The sequence below is a fragment of the Narcine bancroftii genome, chromosome 13 (assembly GCF_036971445.1).
Source record: "Narcine bancroftii isolate sNarBan1 chromosome 13, sNarBan1.hap1, whole genome shotgun sequence".
NCBI classification, from domain to species: domain Eukaryota; kingdom Metazoa; phylum Chordata; class Chondrichthyes; order Torpediniformes; family Narcinidae; genus Narcine; species Narcine bancroftii.
Genome location: NC_091481.1, coordinates 66,567,380 through 66,586,956, shown reverse-complemented (window position 1 = coordinate 66,586,956; position 19,577 = coordinate 66,567,380). Strand labels below are relative to the sequence as shown.

The 19,577-nt window shown below is 42.1% G+C and overlaps 1 protein-coding gene and 1 non-coding gene across 3 annotated transcripts in view; both read left to right on the top strand.

The window, feature by feature from the left end:
• The first annotated feature begins 732 nt into the window (after positions 1-732).
• LOC138747956 (protein phosphatase 1 regulatory subunit 12C-like) overlaps positions 733-19,577 on the top strand; it is a 69,950-nt gene continuing 51,105 nt past the window's right edge. For both annotated transcript variants that reach the window (XM_069907615.1, XM_069907614.1), the window contains exons 1-6: positions 733-1,071; positions 10,680-10,810; positions 12,945-13,063; positions 15,353-15,512; positions 16,959-17,103; positions 18,565-18,639. In XM_069907615.1, the coding sequence (XP_069763716.1) occupies positions 757-1,071; positions 10,680-10,810; positions 12,945-13,063; positions 15,353-15,512; positions 16,959-17,103; positions 18,565-18,639 (945 nt within the window). In that variant the 5' untranslated portion in view covers positions 733-756. The remainder of the gene's footprint in view (positions 1,072-10,679; positions 10,811-12,944; positions 13,064-15,352; positions 15,513-16,958; positions 17,104-18,564; positions 18,640-19,577) is intronic.
• Positions 13,101-13,259, top strand: LOC138749070 (U1 spliceosomal RNA). Its single transcript, XR_011348392.1, has one exon. It is a non-coding gene; the product is annotated as a U1 spliceosomal RNA (small nuclear RNA).

The window sequence follows — 19,577 nt, the reverse complement described above, 5'->3', positions numbered from 1 at the left end:
CAGATTGGGCAACAGCATTTTCCAAGCCATCAGGCTCCTGGATTCCTTGAACATAGGTGAATAGTGTACTGTGGAGTTTTATTGTATATGTCTTGATATTTTAACTTCTATTTATGTAAATCTGCTCCGTGGTCTTGGAGAAAGGCTATCTTCCCTTTACCATGGTACGAACGACAAATGAAGGTGACTTGACTTGAGCAGATGTTGATTCTACTGAAAGGTCAATGACCTGAAGCACTGTCTTGTAGTGAGCCGTGAACGCGAGGTTGAACAGACCGGAGACGCAGGCTGTTTGCTCGAGTATCTCAGCAGAGTGTTTATTCAAACTTGGCGCGCTTGCTTATCCGGTCAGCAGTCGATCACCCTGATGCAAGCACATACACCATCTTGGTCGCGACTGCGTAACAAGCGGGGCCGGTTCGGCAAGGCACACTTGCACGCCGCTACAGTCTCTCTCACAGATGTTTCTGGCCAGCAGTGTCATTCCTGCATTTTGCTTTTATTTAACATTTACAAACATTGCAGTCTTTCACTTTACTGTGATTAAAAGGTCATTGAGGATCTTCCCTTTCTTGTTAAGCCCCCTCTGGACTGCAACTCCCATCATTCCCTCAACACAGACTACAGATCTCACATTCCTTGCGGCCAGCATTCCCCACTCAAACTACATTTCCCAGACGCACCGTGTGAACCAAGCACCGGAAATACGTCATAGCGTCGGGCATGACAGCAGAAAGAGGGCGGCTGCAATTCAAGATGTCGGAACGGGCGGGAACCGGGGTCGCTGCCGCAGCCGCCGTGGCCGCCAGCGAGAAGCGAAAGCAGCAGCTCCAGCGTTGGAAGGGCTCGTGTACCGATCTGGAAGCGGGCGAGCCGCGGTGGCGGGCGCGGCCCGGGGCGGGCGGCAGAGCGGCGCCGAGCGGCTGGAGCCCGCGGCGGGTGAGGTTCGAGGCGGCGGCGGAGTTCCTGGCGGCCTGCGCGAGCGGCGACGCGCAGGAGGCGGAGGAGATGCTGAGGGGAGGCGCCGACGTCAACTGCGCCAACACGGACGGCATCAGCGCGCTTCACCAGGTGGGAACCGCGCCTGCGCCCTCATCGCCGCTTCTTTCTGCGCATGCTTCAGAATGCCGGCGGTGCCGACGTGCGCATGCGAGGTATGGGCTTGGGCAATGGTGCCTTGGAATTGTAGTTGGTGGTCGTATCTGTGGGGTTTAAACACCATCTCCCTGTGTGCATTGCGATGTGAAGGATGTTTTGCTACAGGTTGCATTTGGGAATGTCCAAAGCCGAGGTTTATTTAGAACTGTGCTAATGTTGCTGATTAATAGCACTGTAACGTTGAAACTTGGGGAGGTGGTTGTGAGATGTCAACACCAGTCTCGCATGAGCAGTTTATAACGTGGCAAGATGGGCATGAGCCGCCCCCCCCCCAAAAAAAAACGGCGATTGCTTGGAAAATAAAAGGCAAATTTGAAATGTTTAAAAACCCACTGAAATAGCAGGTTGTGAAGCATTTCGACCTGAAATGTTACCCAAGTTTTCTCTTTCTACACCTGACCTGTTGTCTGTTTCCTGAACCATGGGTTGCTTTTCCTTTGTCCTATTTTTAAGGAGCCAGGGTTTTAGTGATTGAACTATTCAAGTTAATTCATTTGATGAGGAGTGTTGTGTCTATTTTTGTTATTTGGTCTGTAAACAAAAGTCCTATTGAGCTAACTTCATATTTCTGGAATCCTGCTCTGCATAGTATGACTTCATAAGCTTAAAAAAAAGGATTTTTACTTATGAGACTTCATTTATGACCTTGTTGTGGCACACCTGGTGCTGAAACCATTATCCTTTTTGCCTCCAGCTGATTCCTGACTAGATTTTCAGCTTTTTGTGACCCGAGCCCTGGCTTGCATCATCTTACTGGCCCATCTGCCATGTGGTGGCTTGTATTGATTCCCGTTCCACAAATACCTCCATTTTTTTTAAAAAAAATGTTCACTTTGGTTCCAATGCTATTCCTAGCCTAATCCTTAACTCTATAGAGTGAAATACGAAAATCTGTGATTGTAGTCAAAACACAGAAATGCTGGAAGAACTTAGCCCATCTTGCACCGCCCATAGCGGTACCAACCTAAGTCGGGCCTAAGTTCTCCTTCAGGGTATAAGCAAAGAACAGGAGGTATTAGAATAAACACTGAAGACTGGCTGGGGGAGGAGTCCAGACCAATTAAAGATGTTAATTGGATACAAGAGGAAAGGTGAGAATTGGTTTTTGACTCTGTGGCAGGACATTGAAGCCACTTTCAGGTGGCCACAGTACCTGACTATAAAGCAGCCTATTGTACTCCTATGTAGCTGTCGGGTGGCCACCTGAAAGTGGAGAACCGGCCAGGAGGTTTACCTACCTCATCCTTCTCCTGTAGGTATAATATCTTGCTCCAAGAATCCCCTGTTGCAGGGAAAAGGGAAGAGACAGAGAGCTGGGGGAAGAAGGGGAGGAGTTTAACGGAAACTAAAGAAGTTGATATCTGAACTTTTGACAGCATTTTGTTCTGATGCCTGCTTACATTTTTTCATTCCTTGATGAAGGCCTCAAGCCCAAAACATTGGTTATGTATTTTTATCTTTGCTATTATAAAATTACACTGTTTGACCAACTGAGTTTCTCCAGCATTGCGTTTTTACTTCAACCATGGTGTCTGCAGACTGTCATGTTTTACGTATGAGCAAAATATAAGCAAGCACCCCAAACAAAATGGTAATGGGAGGAGCACAGTCATACAAGCGAGGTGGGGGGGAGTGACTCTGTGAATAAAGAGGGAAGGGGGGGTGGAGACCTGGAGGAAAGAAGGCAGAGGGAAGGGGGAAGAGAGGGAGAATGGAGAGCAGGTTAGCAGAAACCAGAGAAATCGATGTTAATGTCATCAGTTGGAAAGTACCCAAATGAAATATTAGGTGTTGCTCCTTCAGTTTACAGTTGACTTTGGCTTGACCGTACATGAGGCCACGGACAGATATGTCAATGTGGAAGTGGGGAGCAAAATATGAATAGATGGCCACTGGCAAATCCCATGTTGTAAATTATTGGTTACTTCATCTAAAAGGGAACATTAATGTATTGAGAATAGTTCTATTTCGACTAATACACGCAGATTAGATTAGGTCTTAAAAGGGTGGAGAGGGAGATGTTTCTTTAGGTAGGTGAATTTCCAATTAGTTTATCAATGCTTAAAAATAAGGCCCCATCCATTTAAGGCAAAAAATGCAGGTGAATTGCTTTTCCTCCTGAGGGTTTTAATTCTTTGGAACTTTTTCTCAAAAGTAGGTGAAGTCTTTGAATATCTTTCTTTTTAAAATATATATTTTCTACTTATTAGTTATGTAACTTTTATAATACAATATAGAATATGACTCAGAAGTGAATTATACATTGCCTTGTACACAATGCTCGGATAAAATGAAAACTTACCTCATTCTAATATTACTGCATTCATTGTTAGTTATCTAATTGGACTACTACTTATAAAGGAAAATATAAAAAAAAGAAAAAGAACCCCATCCCCTCATTCTAATCTGACCCCTCCCACTAAACACGGTGACCAGCAAATAATATGTAAAGAATCGAGTCTCGGCTCCTGGATGTCGCAACCCCCAGATCACCCCGACCTATGTATTCAAATTATGATAGTAGTCCATAAATGGGCCCCGTATCTTGTCATATTCAATCTTGATCTCTTTAATGTTACAGTACAATTCCTATTATCCAAAATGGTCGGGATTGGGTTTATGTCAGATAAACATTTTTTCGGAGAACGGATAATTTTTTAAATACAGCCCAGTAGCAACAGCAAATCATTTATATCAATCTTTAAACAACAAACAAACAAAATTCACCTACCTAAAGAAACATAACCCTCTCCACCCTTTTAAGACCTAATCTAATCTGCTTGTATTAGTCGAGATAGAACTATTCTCAATACATTAATGTTCCCTTTTAGATGAAGTAATCAATAATTTACAACATGGGATTTGCCAGTGGCCATCTATTCATATTTTGTTTTTAAAGCATTAATGTTTCATTCTCATCAAAAAAGTGTTGGTTGCTGCCGATCACCGAGACCACGTAACTACCGCTGCCAATCTCCAATACAAACCCACTACTGCCGCTGATCTCTGGGGAGGCTTCCCAGGTTAGTGGAACACTCACTGGCAAGTCAGCGGGCTCCTCTCTCCCCAGTCACCAGAGCTCCTGATGCTAGTCCCAATTCTGAATCATATAATATAACATATTTGTATTACAGCACGGAAACAGGCCATCTCGGCCCTTCTAGTCCACACCGAACCAAGTACTCTCTTCTAGTCCCACCTACCTGCACCTATATAACCATATAACAAATACTCCCCGAGGCCTACCATACATGCACACCAGGGAAGTAATCCAAGGGGAGGATTTGGGATCGGCGTTTGGTGTGCTGAGGAGGAAGGGAAGATGATGGGAGGGGAGGGAATGCCACTGAGTCTGAGGTCGTGCTTCTGTCCGGGAGTCTGCTATCCTTGATGATGCCGGGACAAGGGATTCTTCGGCCCACTTTGTTCTGCGAGACAATGGCATATAGTTTGAGAGGGAGAATTGGAGAGAGAAGTCAATAGGGGAAGATAAAGAAGAGATGGGAAGGGAGTTACCTGAATCGAGGACCATCGTTGTTCTAATTTCACGTCGGGTGAATTTTTTTTCAACCTGTGAGGTCAATTTGGCCTCTGATTTGTTTCGATATCTTAATTTATCCAAAAAAATTGTTTAAAGTTAAAAGATAAATGAGAATTTTGGAGAATCTGATTTCAGATAATTGGAGTTGTACTGTATATCTAATTTTCTCCAAACTCAAGCAAGACATAATATCCTGTACCCATTGCATAATGATTTGCTGCTAATAAGCTTTCTTTCCATTTGCTTGTCTGGCTACTATTCTCTGTTGAATTAAGTTCAAGGAAATATTCTCCTTTGGAGTATAACCAAACAAAGCAGTAAAAGGGCACGGCTCCAGTTTAATCCTATAATCCTAAGAATCTTTGTTTAAAGTTTGGAAGAATTGTTTGAATATCTTTCAGGTAATCAGGTCCTTGTTTAGCAAAATGTAAAATATTTCTGTAAGTAGAAGGGAATGTAGAATGAGATTGTAATCAGATCAGCCGTGATCTTTTTAAATAGTGAGGCCTGGTGGTCTACTCCTGGTTCTGATTTGTGTGTTCATAATTGACCTATAAGACTGTGTTTCTGTCAATTTTTAAAATTTTCCCCGTGAAGTGCTTTGGGAGACTTTATCAAGTTAAAGTTATTACATCAAAGTACTGTTATCCAGCACCTATGGGGATTGGTAGATGCTGGGTAAGTGAATTTGCCGGTTGCTTGAGACTGTGTTGCTTCACGGTGAAGCTCGTCAATTTTAAACATACGTATTTTTTTACCTTTTTATTTTCCACATTTTTTTTGCTGGTTGCTTGAGGCTGCCAATTGCTTGTATTCCAGATAACAACAGTTGTTTCATTGTCATTTAAATGTTTTTTTTTGGTGCAGAGCTGTTTGATCCCAACCACTAGCAGGAACCCTTGGCAGAAACTGAGCAAACAGTTGATCTGCTGGAGATGTTGTGTCCACTTGTGCATATGAGCAATTTTTGATACATTGAATGAATTATCTATCCATGCTTGAAGTGAATATATGTATTGGATTTGTCATTTTTATTCAGCCCAAATGTGATTTAATTTTTATATTTTCAGGTAAGAATATAAGACTAGGTAGCTCCACCTTCCCATCTATCCACAGCAATCTTTTACCCCTGTGATTATCAAGGAAGTGTCTTCTCCAACCACCCTTCAATTGTTGTTGAACTATTATCACCAATGTTCTGCTAGTTCACTCTAATTAACCTTTACTCATAAGGCTCCCTGCTCACTTTGGGTATCAATCCAGTAAACTAAAACACCCTGTCTTTCTCAGCTATTAGACCAGAAGTCTTAGTGTTATCTTCGAATAGCATCAGGTAATTTGTTTTTTTTTGCCTCTTCTACTTGATCTTTTTTTCAGTGGTTTGAATGCAGTTCTAGTTTCTCTCTGTGGCTTAATGAGTGGTAAGCTGCACACTGTAATGAGAACCCTGCATTCAGTTTAGTTCCCAGTGCAATGAATGGCTCTGCACTGTTACCTCATTTCTGCAAATGGGGCTTCCACCTTGTACGGAACCTTGTGAAGTCTGCATAAGAAGCACCTTGCACAGTTCTGCTGTCATCCTTTTCGCAGAAATGAAAATAGCAAAATAGCAAGATATCAAAGCAGATGTTTCACCTGACAGTAAATATCAGCTTGGATTTATTTCCAGAGAAAAATTATTGAGCGATGTGTTTACTTGTTCATTTGCTAGATGGACCAGCATTTATTGCCCATCCCAAATGACCTCTGATCAGGCTAGCTTGCCAGGATACTTCAAAGCTATCCTAACCGTTCTTCTGGCGTGACATCTTTCAAGACAAGTTTATTGTCATTTCATTGCACAAGTACAACCTGAGGAAACAGTGTTCTCTGGTCCGTGGTGAAAAACGTGCAGACGTAGCACACATACAAGACAAACAATACATATGCAGGACAAATATTCAGATATACAAATAAATAAATATAGTTTTGTGAATGTGAGAGTCTTGGATGGTTAGTGTGAACAGTTCCTTGGGTCGTTCAGCGTTCTCACTGCCTGTAGGAAGAAGCTGTTCCTCAGCCTCGTGATGCTGGCTCTGATCCTCCTGTATCTCTTTCCCGACGGGAGCGACTGAAAGCTGCTGTGTGTGGGGTGAAAGGGGTCGTCCTCAATGATTTTGTACGCTCTCTTTAGACGACTGTCCTGGAGGGTGGGTGAGGGAGACTTCATTGATCCTTTCTGATGCTGTGGATTGACTATCCATTTTTCTGCAGCGACCATACCACATTGTGATGCAGCTGGCCGGGATGCTTTCAGTAGAGCTCTTGTAGAAGGTTGACATGCTGGTGACTGGTAACCTTGCTTGCCTTCCTGACAAGTGAGGGACTGCCAGATTTCTGACCTATAAGAAATTAGTGAGACAAGTGGGTGTTTGGACTATCGTTAAGTATGGAATTTAGATTTTTAAAATTCTGATCAGTTCAAGGTTTGTTGTGGAGATCCATATACCAGAAAAATAATCCAATAATTAAACCACTACACCATCATCCTTTAATGTAGGTCTTTAAAATTAAGAATTGGTTTTCATTAGATGGAAGAAAATATTTCCTTTGGAGGGTCTAAATTCAGGCTTTGTGTGAAATCCAGTAGGAAGTTAAGGTGAAGCTTAGTTACCAGTTGAGTGGTTAGCTTATGAATCCAGTGGTTAGAAACATAAATCTGACCAAAGATGGGCAACGACATGATGGTAAAGGAACAGATTCAACTGAAGAGTGGCTCATGGAGCTTTGTGTCGAGTGTAAGCATTAGTTTAGACTGAATGACACAATTCACTGTGTAGACTCTAATTCCTAGAGTTTGACCCAAAAACATTTTTGCATACAATATTGTATAGAGCAGATTGCGTTGCTTGGATGTTATCTGTGGAGTGGTGGTGTGGGGTTGAAATAAATTTTTGCCCCACTATCAGTTGCTGGAATATGTACATGTTTCTGTGACCTGTTGCTATGGTTTGTGTATTAGTTTGAGAACCGACTTGGATCAAGATTTTTTTGTGTGAAAAGGATAGCACAGTTAGCATAGCAGGTAACGCAACACTGTTACAGCGCAAGCGATCTTGATTCAAATCCGGCACTGTCTGTAAGGCATTTGTACGTTCTCCCCATGTCTGCTTAGGGTTCCTCCGGGTGCACCAGTTTCCTCCCACTGTTCAAAATGTACTGGAGTTATAGGTCATTCAGGTGTTATTGGGCTGGACGGATTGTGGGTCGAAAGGACCTGTTATCGTGCTATCTGTATAAATTAGAGAAATGGAGTTCTACAATGTGCGGCCTGTTGGTCACTGTAAACTGTCTCCGAGAAGGACTAATGATGTGATGTAACAACAACCATCGTATGTGCACAGTTTGGTGCTTTGTCTTGCCTAATCTGGTCCATGACAGCCAATGTACTTATTTATTTATTTGCTCATGTTCTTCTGTACCTTGTCAGTTCAAGTGCTTGTCTCGATCTTTCTTGGACTTACTTTCTCAGTCAGTGTTTGTCACACCTGTTCCATCAATTATCCGCCAATGAGAGTGGCTTCTCTCTATCTAGCCTAACTGAATGCCCACATATTTTTGCATATCTATTAAATACTGAAACAACCCACGAACCTTTGCAAAACCCTCCACATCAAAATACTCACAGCTGTAGAGGGAAAATTTAGGTTAGGTAGCATGTTTATAAAAGGTCAAAAAAGAGAGAGGTGGTAAATTTGGAGGGCATTTTCATAACATGGATCTGGACAGTTACTGATGGCAATCACTGACATTTGGACATATGCAATATGATGGAATTGGAACAACTGAGGTTTGAGACAATTCTAGAATGCCAAAAGTTATGGGGAGTGGAAGATTTAAAGATGAGGAAAGGAGTTTCAAAATCATTTCCTTTTTGGAAGCCAGAGTAAGTTGATAAATCAGATGTTGGCTGACAGCAGATTGGCACGTGTTGGGATAAGAAGTAAATTATAACTGGGATGCACTCCCTGAAAAAGCAAAAGATTGCACGGGGGTGGAGGGTGGGGGAAAGGCAAAAATGTATGACTATAAGAAATAAAATCAAGGGATGATGCCAAGACTCCAGTATCTTTTTCCGTCATCACCCATTTCATTGCCATGGGTTTTCTTTAAGACGCATGGCGAATGTATCAGAAGGTTCCTGTGGAGTGGTAAGGTGGCTAGAATCTCCATGGAAAAGTTGATGTGGAATCAAAATTTAGTGGTATTAAAATTACTAGATTAAAAAAAATATTAGTGGGCCAGGCAAGGTTTATTGCCTCACTTTTTGAGGTGGTGGGGGGGGGGGACTACCTCCCCCACCTCCTGGGCACAAATTGGACTATATGCAATAGGTGAAAAGATGGTGGGAGAATTTATATACAAATAGGACATCAGTTAACTTTAAAGGAAACAGATAACCCTATACTAAAGCATATTCTTCAAATGTGGCAAAAAAATAAATCAGTCTATTGGATGGAAGATGGGGATATCTCCTAAAACGCCTTTGACCCAGAAGAAGTTGATACCCTTGACTCTGGGTAATAAGATCCTGGACACCTGGTACCAGAAGGGGATCAGGTGTATCGAGGACTGTTACAAACAAAGGCAGCTTGTGTCATTCGAATAGTTGAGAAACAAATACGGTCTTTCTACAGAACATTCTTCTGATATCTGCAAATAAGATCTTTTTTTTAAAGTGAAAAATTAGGACCATCTATGACCCTACCTAGGTCTAGTGTAGAGATTCTAATTCAACAGGGGAATGTGTGTAAATTTATTTCTCGAATGTATTACATATTCCAAAGTGAGGGCCAGAGCCAGGCTTACACAGGTCAAGGGAGAGATTGGAGTCGGACGCGCACAACTATCAGTGAAGAGTGATGGCAGGACCTGTGTCTGGACAGTGTGACTGGAGTCATTAACACCAGATACAGGATGTTGCAATATAGGTTTTTGCACCAGCTGTACCTCACACCACAAAAATTACATAAATCAAAGCTGGAAATGTCAGAAATGTGCTTTAAATCTGGTGTGGAGGTTGGAACCTTTGTCTACTCCACCTGGCTATGTACAAAGGGGAGACCTTTCTGGGAAGAACTGGGGGGCATTTTCAAAATAAAATTACAAAAGTGGATTTTCCACAAGATCTGGAGATATTAGGGAGAAATTGGAAATGTGAGTTTTTGACTGTCCAAATATCCAATTAAATTCGTGAAGGTTGCTTTGGTGGTAGCTATGAAGTGTATAACAGATACGTGGAAGTCCAACTCCCAATTGAATAACCACACGATGGAATGTGGAAATGGAGAATTGCATTCCCCGGAGAAAATCACTTACAATCTAAGGGGGGGGGTGGGGGGGGAAGAAACATGACACATTCGTTAAAATGTGGCAGCCATACCTGAAGTACATGGGTATGTAGATTGACTAGCTCCCACTCCCTGTGAAGTATGGATATAATTAAAAACCTGTCTTAATAGAGAAAGGATTAGAGTGAGGAAAATAGAACATGGCACAGGCAACTTGTGTATTTTCCTTTCCCCCCCCCCCCCCCCCTTGGGTTAATTAATTAATTAGGTTGTTTCTTTTTTTTAGGTCTTCGGTGGGGGCTCTGAACACCACGTATTTGTATAATGTATAATCGGTATGGCTATGTGTTTCGGGGCAATGGAGGGGGGATTATGATTGTTGAAATTACTTTGAGTAAAAAAAAATCAATAAAATATTCAAAAAAAGAAATAAATTCAAAGGTATTAGGCAATTTTTTTTAAGGATTCAAATAAATGGCACAACACTCTGGACCTGGATGTAGTTTTCTGAAGGAGGCCAGCTACTGAAAGTTCAAGGTCCACAAAATCACCTCTGCCTAAATTGATGCCCACTGGAGAAAGTTGCGGAAAGCTTGGGTGGAATGGGTAAACACAGTGATGCATCTGAGCCAGCATGTTTTCTTTTCCAGGCGTGCATTGATGAAAACTTGGAAATGGTGGAGTTCCTGCTGGCACAGAACGCCAATGTTGACCAGTCGGATAATGAGGGGTGGACACCGCTCCATGTGGCTGTATCTTGCGGATACTCTGAAATCGTTGAGTAAGTTTTCTGCTCAGACAGACTTCGGAGAGGACTTGGCAATTGTCAGGTGTAAAAGACTTTTGCTCCAAGTACAAGGGTACATAACTGTATGATTCAATCCTCTGGATCCCTTTTATCTGTGACTAACATCTTTGTTTCCTGTTGGGTGACGTATGGCGAGAAGTTTCGTGAGTGCAGTCTGCTTTTATTTTAGTTCAAATGCTGGGGGTGAAATGCTACTGTGTTTATATGAATTGCGAAAAGTTTTCTTGGTGCAAGTAGGAAATCAACACTGCAGTCTTGAGGCAATGCCTGAAGCAGCTTTTTGTCCTGTGATATCTGCATATGTTATATATGCGTGTGTGTATATAGATTCAGATATAGCTGAAGGTTGTACATTTTCCACCAGCAAATTAAGAACTTTGTGGAATGTTTTGAGCTCAAATTATTTTTTTTTCCTTTGAGGTCATTATATTATTTATTTGATCGGCATGGTTAGTGTAGCGGTCAGCGCAACGCTTATTATGGTGCCAGCAACCCGGGTTCGAATCTGGCACTGTCTGGAGTTTGTGCATTCTCAGGTCTGTGTGGGTTTCTTCCAAGTGCTCCAGTCTCCTCCCTCTCTCCAAAAACGTATGGGGTTTGTAAGTTGATTGATGTATTTGGGCGGCATGTGTTTGTGGGCTGGAAGGGCCTGCTACTGTGCTATATGTCTAGAATTTTCATGTAATATAGATTATGACAACATTGTTGTTGATCATGACTAAAGATTGTGACAAGCAAATTGCTTCTGATCATCTGTTCTCGTGTTGCTGGACAGCACTCCTTGAAATGCCTTACTACATACGCTACCGATGGTAACAATTTAAAGTGGAAACACGAAGTTCTGTGCAGTACAGTGGGAGTGATGCCATCACATGTTTTAGTTTAACACCTTTCTGATTAAATGTTAAGTTGAGATCAAATCTCCCTACTCAGGAGAATGTAAAAAGATCCACAGCTCTATTTCGAAGAGTAGCTTTAAGAGATTTCCTTAATTTCTAGCTTCTATTTATCCCTCCATCTGCTTCCCTTTAACTTGCAGGTCAAATGCAGTTTATCGCGACATTCCTGCTGGTTGCAAACGTTGCAATATATCCAAAAATACAGACTTTTATGGCTATTAAATGTTTTGGGATCTGCTGAAAGGAATATGAAAGATATTTGGTATTAATGCAAGCTGTTCTGAGCAGCAAGTACCTCTGAATGAAGGATTGTAAATGCATAGTGTTTTTTCAGTACTTTTCCACTTTTAAATTACTGTTTGGGAAGCAGAGCTTTGTCTGATGCAAGCACGTGGCCTCAAGCAGCAATTGGTGATCTCAGTCGGGCCTAAATGTTGCATTTCAATTTAGACATACAGCACGGTAGGTAATAGGCCTTTTTGGGCCACGGGCCTGTGTTGCCCAATTGACCTGCGACACCCATACGTTTTGAAGGGTGGAAGGAAACCAGAGCCCTTGGAGAAAACCCATGCAGACATGGGGAGAAAGTACAAACTCCTTGCATTATAGTATTTTACACCCCTTCTCAGCAACTTGTGGCTTAATACCTATAAATGTTTAAACTTTTATTCATTGTATTTCTGTAAAACATGCCAATAATAAGACCAGGAAGGAGATGATAGTAAATCTATTTTGTTTCTGCATTTTATGCTCTGATCAATCTTTTTTTTTAAATGGTGAAATTAAGTTGCTTTCAGATGGTTTGCAGAGTGCCATTATTATCACTGATGCTCCTGGAATGAAATGGGGAAACTGCTTCAAGTTCAAGAGGAGATTTAGTAGTGGAAGAGGGTAGAGAGCCGGATGGTGCAGACTAGGCACAACTGAAGAGGTTGTGGCCAGCTAACTATTCTGTGAAGCAGACACAATGACAAGATGAAGAGGGGGAATTATTCAACCGTGCTTTCTCTTTACCTGCCTCCCATTGTGTCCATTTTGGGTGACGTAAATTGCACAGATGTTAAATTCTAATCCTTGCTTCTTTTACATTGTTTTGGCTTCTGTTTGAAATCTTGACTATATCCAGCATCTCCATTATCTTTGTTTCTCAATAATGATTTATTTCCAATTGAAGCCACGCTGTTTCTAATTCTTTTAATACTTTGCAGATGTTTAATCAACCATGGTGCCAACATTGCTGCTGTGAACAGTGATGGTCAGTTGCCAATTGATCTTGCAGAGGAGGACTATATGGAAAACCTGTTGCAGGCTGAGATTACAAAGCAGGGTACGTTCAAGAGCTAGGCTATCATAGCTGAGACGATATACTTACCTGGCAGGGGAGAATAGGTGGTCATGATGGCCGATCTCCCAGGACGAGGCTATCCCATTGCACTTCGGGTGTGCTGACGCCTGCGATGTCCCCAAATGTGGGATACTCGGCTGCAAAATTTGTGGTAGTGGGGGACTGCGTTCGCGCTTTAAAAAAAAAGAGAAAATAAATAAATAAATAAATAGAAATAAAAAATATCATAGCTGAGACGGCAGTGTGTAAATTGCTGATGCATTGTGTCAGTAAAGGTTCATCTCTCGATTTGGATGGCTTTGGGTTAAGTCCAACCAGAGGCTTGAGCGTAGCTATCTAGGTTGATGGTCCTCGAAGGTGTACTGCATTCTGAGGGTATCATCCTGAGCAGGAGGTTTTGAAATAAATCCCTATCCACTCTTTCAAATGGCATCTGTAAGATCATTTGGGACCATTTTGGAGAGTAGGGCAATTCTTCCTGCAGCCTGGCCAACAACCATCATTGAGATTAACATTAACAAACTGTAGTCAAATCAAATTTATTGCCTTCTGATTGCACAAGTCAACCCAATGATACAGCGTTCTCTGATCCGCAAAACACGCAGACACACAACCAGACATAACACACATACAGACAAGCAATACATATGCAGGACAAGTATTCAAATATAGAAATAAATAACTAAATATTGTTTTTTGAATATGAGAGTCTCAGATGGTTAGTGTGAGTGGTCCCTTTGGTCGTTCAGCGTTCTCGCTGTCCGTGGGAAGAAGCTTTTTCTCAGACTGGTGGTTCTGGCTCTGATACTCATGGGAGCAGCTGAAAGATGCTGTGCATGGTGTGGAAGAGGTCCTCAATGACTTTGCGCGCCCTTGTCAGACAATGATCCAGGGAGATTAGGTTAATTGGTGGGGGTGGGGGGGGTGGGGGGGGAGGAAGGCTCTAGTCATCCTCCTTCTCTTGTGGTCCTGAGGATTGACTTCTTAGTGAAGAGCAGTGTCTACTGTCTGTGAGAAAGTGCTGGAGATAGAATCATAGGGTCAGAGTTCCTTGCCCTAAAACAGGCCATTGGCCCAAATTGTCCATTTTGGCCATGCTGCATCCATTTGCTTGCATTTGACCCATATCCCTCTACATTCTCTCTTATTCAGGTACTTGTTTAAATGTATTTTGAGTATCACAATTGTCCCTGTATTTACCACTTACTTTGACAGCTGTATGAAGATATCCTTTGGGTCCCTTTTAAAACTACCCCTCTTATTTTATGTCCAGCTTTAGATTCCTCTGCTGGGGAGGGGGGCGGGATTATGGGGGAATTAAAGGCTTTGACTGTCTACCTTGTCTATATCCCTCATGATTTTATAAACCTCTAAATGGTCATTCTTGGCCTCTTGCACTCCAGCAGAGAAGTTCCATCCTCTCCTTCTCATTCAAGCCTGGTAACACTCTCATGAGCCTCCTCTGCATTTTTTCCAGCTGTAATTATGTTTTGTGGCTGGGTGAGCAAAACTGGACACAATACTCCAAAGGTGGTCTCACCACCTTCTTGTAATTAGTGTAAAAATTATCCACCAGCTCCTGTACTCAATGCCCTGACCAATGAAGGCAAACACACCAAATGCTGTCTACTTGCATTGCTGCTTTCCTGGCGTTATGTACCTCTATGCTCGTGTCTCTGCGCTCTACAACACTCCAGGATCCTACCATTCACCATGTGATTCCTGCCCTGGTTAACTTCCCAAAGTTCCACACCTCACACTTATCCATATTAAATTCCATCCGCCATAACTTGGCCCATTTTCCCAGTGCATCTGGTTCTCAACCTTTTTCATTCTTAGGCCACCGAAATGTGCCGTGGCCCACTGGTTGAGAACTGCTGGTCTCGATCCTGTTGAAATCATAGATAATCTCTATTTTCATACTATCTACCATACAAAAGACTTTGGTGTCATTTACATTACTTACTAACCACGAGAACTACATTGTCATCCAGTTGTTAATAAAGACGACAAATAACAGCGGGCCCCAGTGCTGTCCCCTGCAGCACAACACTGGTCACATACCTCCAATCTGAGTTGCAATTTTTCTTTTGGAGCAGCTGCTATTTTTGTGTTGGAAATGCCCCATGATTATGTTTTAAGACGTTTGCTCTTTGCTGATTTTGATTAGTTGGAAATGTGTTTCTTTGATTGAGAATTCTGGGACAATATAATGTGGTTCTGCTATATTAAACCTCCTTGTACAGAAAGTGCCTGTTCCTGTTTCGCCAGGGATTGATGTGGAATCTGCAAGACATGAGGAGGAGGACCTGATGCTGCAGCATGCCAGGCAGTGGCTCAATAGTAACAAGATCGAAGACTTGTCTCACCCAAAAACTGGTGCTAATGCTCTCCACGTCGCTGCAGCCAAAGGCTACATGGAGGTGATGAGGCAAGTAAAATTCCCATCCATCCCGTATGTTGTGCACAACATACAGCCAGCTCATTCAATAGCAGGGGTACGTGCTGTCCTCCATGCTCTTTGGTATGGAAAAAGTTAGAGAGAATGCCTTGTGGTTCCTACCTTTCTGTATTAAATGAATTTTCTGATTATTTTTGCCAAAAGCAACTTTGTGAATGAAAACTGCAGGATCACTTTATGCATTAAGTGTATCAATCCTTTCTAGCAGACTTTGCAAGATTTGGGGCAGTTTGCCATACTTTGTCACAGTTGGCAATACCAGTATACTCTGCTTCACGAATACTCGCTTTACGCAAATTCACTTTTACAAACCTGTGTTTGCTTTTATGAAAGGACTTTTACAAAACAGTGAGCCATCCCAGTCTCCTGTACCTCCCATCACCCCAACCTCTGAAGGTTCAGCATGACTATACTGTATTTCCACTTTCTAAGCTGTAAATTTATCAGATCATTCCTGCTTTTAATAAATGTTGGTGTTATTTTGGGTTTTTTCGTGTTATTTAGTATGAGTTGGTCGGTTATTTTATGGGTCCGGGAATGATCAAAAATTCTTCCCCTGGAAATCAGTGATCTTTGCTTTAAGCCATTTCAGCTTATGGAAGGTTTCATAGGAATGCTCTAGTTTTGTAAAGCAGACACTTGTGCTGGAACTCCCCTTTAATGAGACATGAGCTGCTTCAGGAGCAGGACATTTTTCCTGGTTCAATAAAAGTCCAGAATTATGGACCATCTGATAATCCGGACTCTCAAACTTTTTAAATTTAGCAGGCGTGTGTGTAAACACCTCAGATCATAGCAGCAACAAACAACCATGCTTAATACAGGTAATCTTATCACAAAGAAATTCATTTGTGTACTGTATTTTTCTTTTACAATGTTCATTTTGAAGTATAATTTCAAGCATTACATTTTTAGAGACAAAAAGTGTTTACATTTTTATCAAGCATTGACTTTATATTCTTCAAAACTACTTGTTTTGATAAATGATGCATACAGCATTTGCTCTAATGGAAAAACTATCAAAATTTACTGTTCATCTCTGATTTCTACTTAAATTTGTATTTTAAAAGTACTTCCCGAGAATTCAGAAAATCCGTATGGACCCAATCCCCAAGCGGCTTGGATTTTTGGACTTCCACTATAGATCCTGTTTTAAATTGTTTTAATAGCAGATGCAGGGAGATGCTAGAGCTAAAGAAGAGGGGGAATAAAACAGTGTTAAGCCTTTGAATTTGGACAGTCCAGTAGCCGACCCGGTGCCTTCTCTGATGCTCCATTTAATGACTGAAGAACATTGTTCTTTCCTCACTGTCTTCTTGGAAAAAGTTTGGAATAGCCACTCATGATTTTTTTTTTGTTAGCCAGTGGAATTGATTTGCCATACTTTCCTTATTAACCAATGGAATTGACTTGCAGGTTACTCCTTCAGGCAGGGTTCAGTGTCGTTGCACAGGACAAGGATGGCTGGACCCCACTACATGCTGCTGCACACTGGGGAATGGAGGATTCTTGCAAGCTTCTCGTGGAGCATTTCTGTGACATGGAAGCACTAAATAATTCGGTACATTTACATATACAACTGGGTTATTTTAATTTTTTTTTCAACTGTAGCTTATCATATTGAATTTTTACCTAAAAGAAGCCATTTTTTAAAGTATGATCTTCAGAAGTATCTCTTATACATTGCTTCATTGGGTTTGAATTCAATTTAATCCATCACCTTCAGTGCCTGGGTACTTGGAAGTATCCATAGCCATTTTCTATGGGGGTATGGTTAGCGTAGGGTGGTGCAGTTAGAGTAATGGTTAGAACGACACTGTTACAGTGCCAGCGATTTGGGTTAGAATCCGGCACTGTCTGTAAGAAGTTTGTACATTCTCCCCATGTCTGCATGAGTTTCCTCCAGGTGCTCTGGTTTCCTCCTACTGTTCAAAATGTACCAAGGGTGTAAGTCAGTTGAGTGTATTTGGGTGGCACGGGCTCGTGGGCCAGAAGGGCCTGTTGTCATGCTGAATGTCTCTGGGGTACAAGAGATGTTGGGTGTGCATAGATTATTTTACACGGAGCCATCTGTTTTTAGGTATCCAAGTTTAGAGGCTTTTAACTTTACATTTTAAAATGAACTTGGTGTGAGGGAATATTTGTTGCTTGCAGATCTCCATTGATTCAGGATTGCTTGTAGTCCTATCATTTACTTGCAATATAACCTTGGACTAATCAGAATTTGCCACCAGCCTGTAAAAGTCATCAAAGTTTGACTTGGCTGCTTTAGTAATGAAACTACTGAAATGCTCACTTGGTTTTCTGATTGGTTTGTGATCCCAGGACCAAGAGGTCTACAACTAAGCAGATGGAATTGGGGCACATCCAGCTGATGCACTTGGAGGGTGGAAATTTTTGTTTGGGGGGGGGAGGGAAGTAGATTTCTGTCATTCTGGTGTTGAGATAGAGGGCTACAGGCTGCTCTTCCTGTCCAACGACTAAACGCCCTGCACAGAACTCATTTGTGAGATTTTGAGTATCTTGGACTTGCTGAAAACTCTCAAAGCTCAAACATTCCACATCAAAGAATTGTGAATTCTGGACTTGATTAACTACATTGGTTCAGTTTCTCCTCGCCTCACCTTGGTCAAATTTTGAGGCTTCTTCTTGCACTCGATTCATTGCTTTTCAAAATGAAAAGTTGTCATTGGAAGCCAGTTTGGTGTTTGGTCTTGATCCTGATTACCCGGCTGCGCACGTTCCTGCTGCATGTTTCACTCTTCCTTGAAATTCTGCTCAATCCAGGTTGATGAAATTGAATTTCAGCTGGCAGAAAGTAACATCCAGACATAATAGCAAGTTACAGTGTGTCTTCAAGTATCTGCAAGCAAATATCAATTTATCCAAAGCCTGTCGACTGATCATTTTCACACTGCTGAATGTCAGAAATGAATGGGTGGCCAAGAAGACACTGAGATTATGGTAGGCCGCAAATTTGTCATTCGTTATGAACATTAAATGCTTTTTTTTTAAATTGTAGGGTCAGACGCCATTTGATGTTGCAGATGAAGATATTTTGGGATTACTTGAGGACCTGCAGAAGAAACAAAATGATGTAAGACATCAATTTGACTAATCTCTATTTGTTCAAGTGTTCACAAGCTATTTTATGTAAGGACTTTAGTAGAAAAAAATGAAAATCTGCAGACCCCATGGTTGAAGTAAAAACACAACGCTGAGAAATTCAGCAGGTCAAACAGTGCACTTTATATCGTAAAGACTAGAAAAAAACATAACCTACATTTCAGGCTTGAGCCTTTCATCGAGGTATAAAAAAAAATATCGGCAGGCGTCTGAACAAAAGGGTAAGCGGGGAAGGCAGAGGTAGTAGGTGGAGAAGGGAGGGAGGGGACAGCAGTAAGCAAGGGGAGGAGGGATGGTTAGGTGAATAGAGAGGGAGGGGGGTGGAGAGCTGACAGGGGGAAGGGAAGGGAGGGGGGAAAGGAGAAACTGGAAAAATGTCATCTGGCTGGAGAGGGGCCCAGACAGAAAATCGGGTGTGTTCCTCCGCGTTACGGATGGATTTGGTGGGATAGTACACAGGGCCATGAACAGTATGGGAGTGTGTCGCAGAAATGAAGTGGTGGGCCACTAGGATGTCCCTGTCACTGGAGCAAACAGAGCAAAGGTGCTCCGCGAACCAATCTCCCAATCTGCGTCCAGTCTCTCTGATGTAGAGAAGGCCACAAATGGAGCACCAGAGGCAGTAAGTCAATCAAGCTTCTCTTGAAAGGCCTCTCTGGGGCCCCAGTCTGAGTGGAAATGCCCCTGTGATATATGATTGTAGATTGTGTCCTGGACTGGGGAGTCTGCCTTAAACAGTGTCTGGTATAGCTTACTGTAGGGCCTTAGTGTCCCTGTGAGATTAGCTTTTGGTTATTTGGGTTTTTTTTTGGTTAAGGTTAGATCTGGGTAGGATGCATTTATGCCCTTCTGGATGTGTCCTGGCCTAGGGAGTTTGCCTTAAGCAGTACCTGGTGGAGTTTGCTGTCA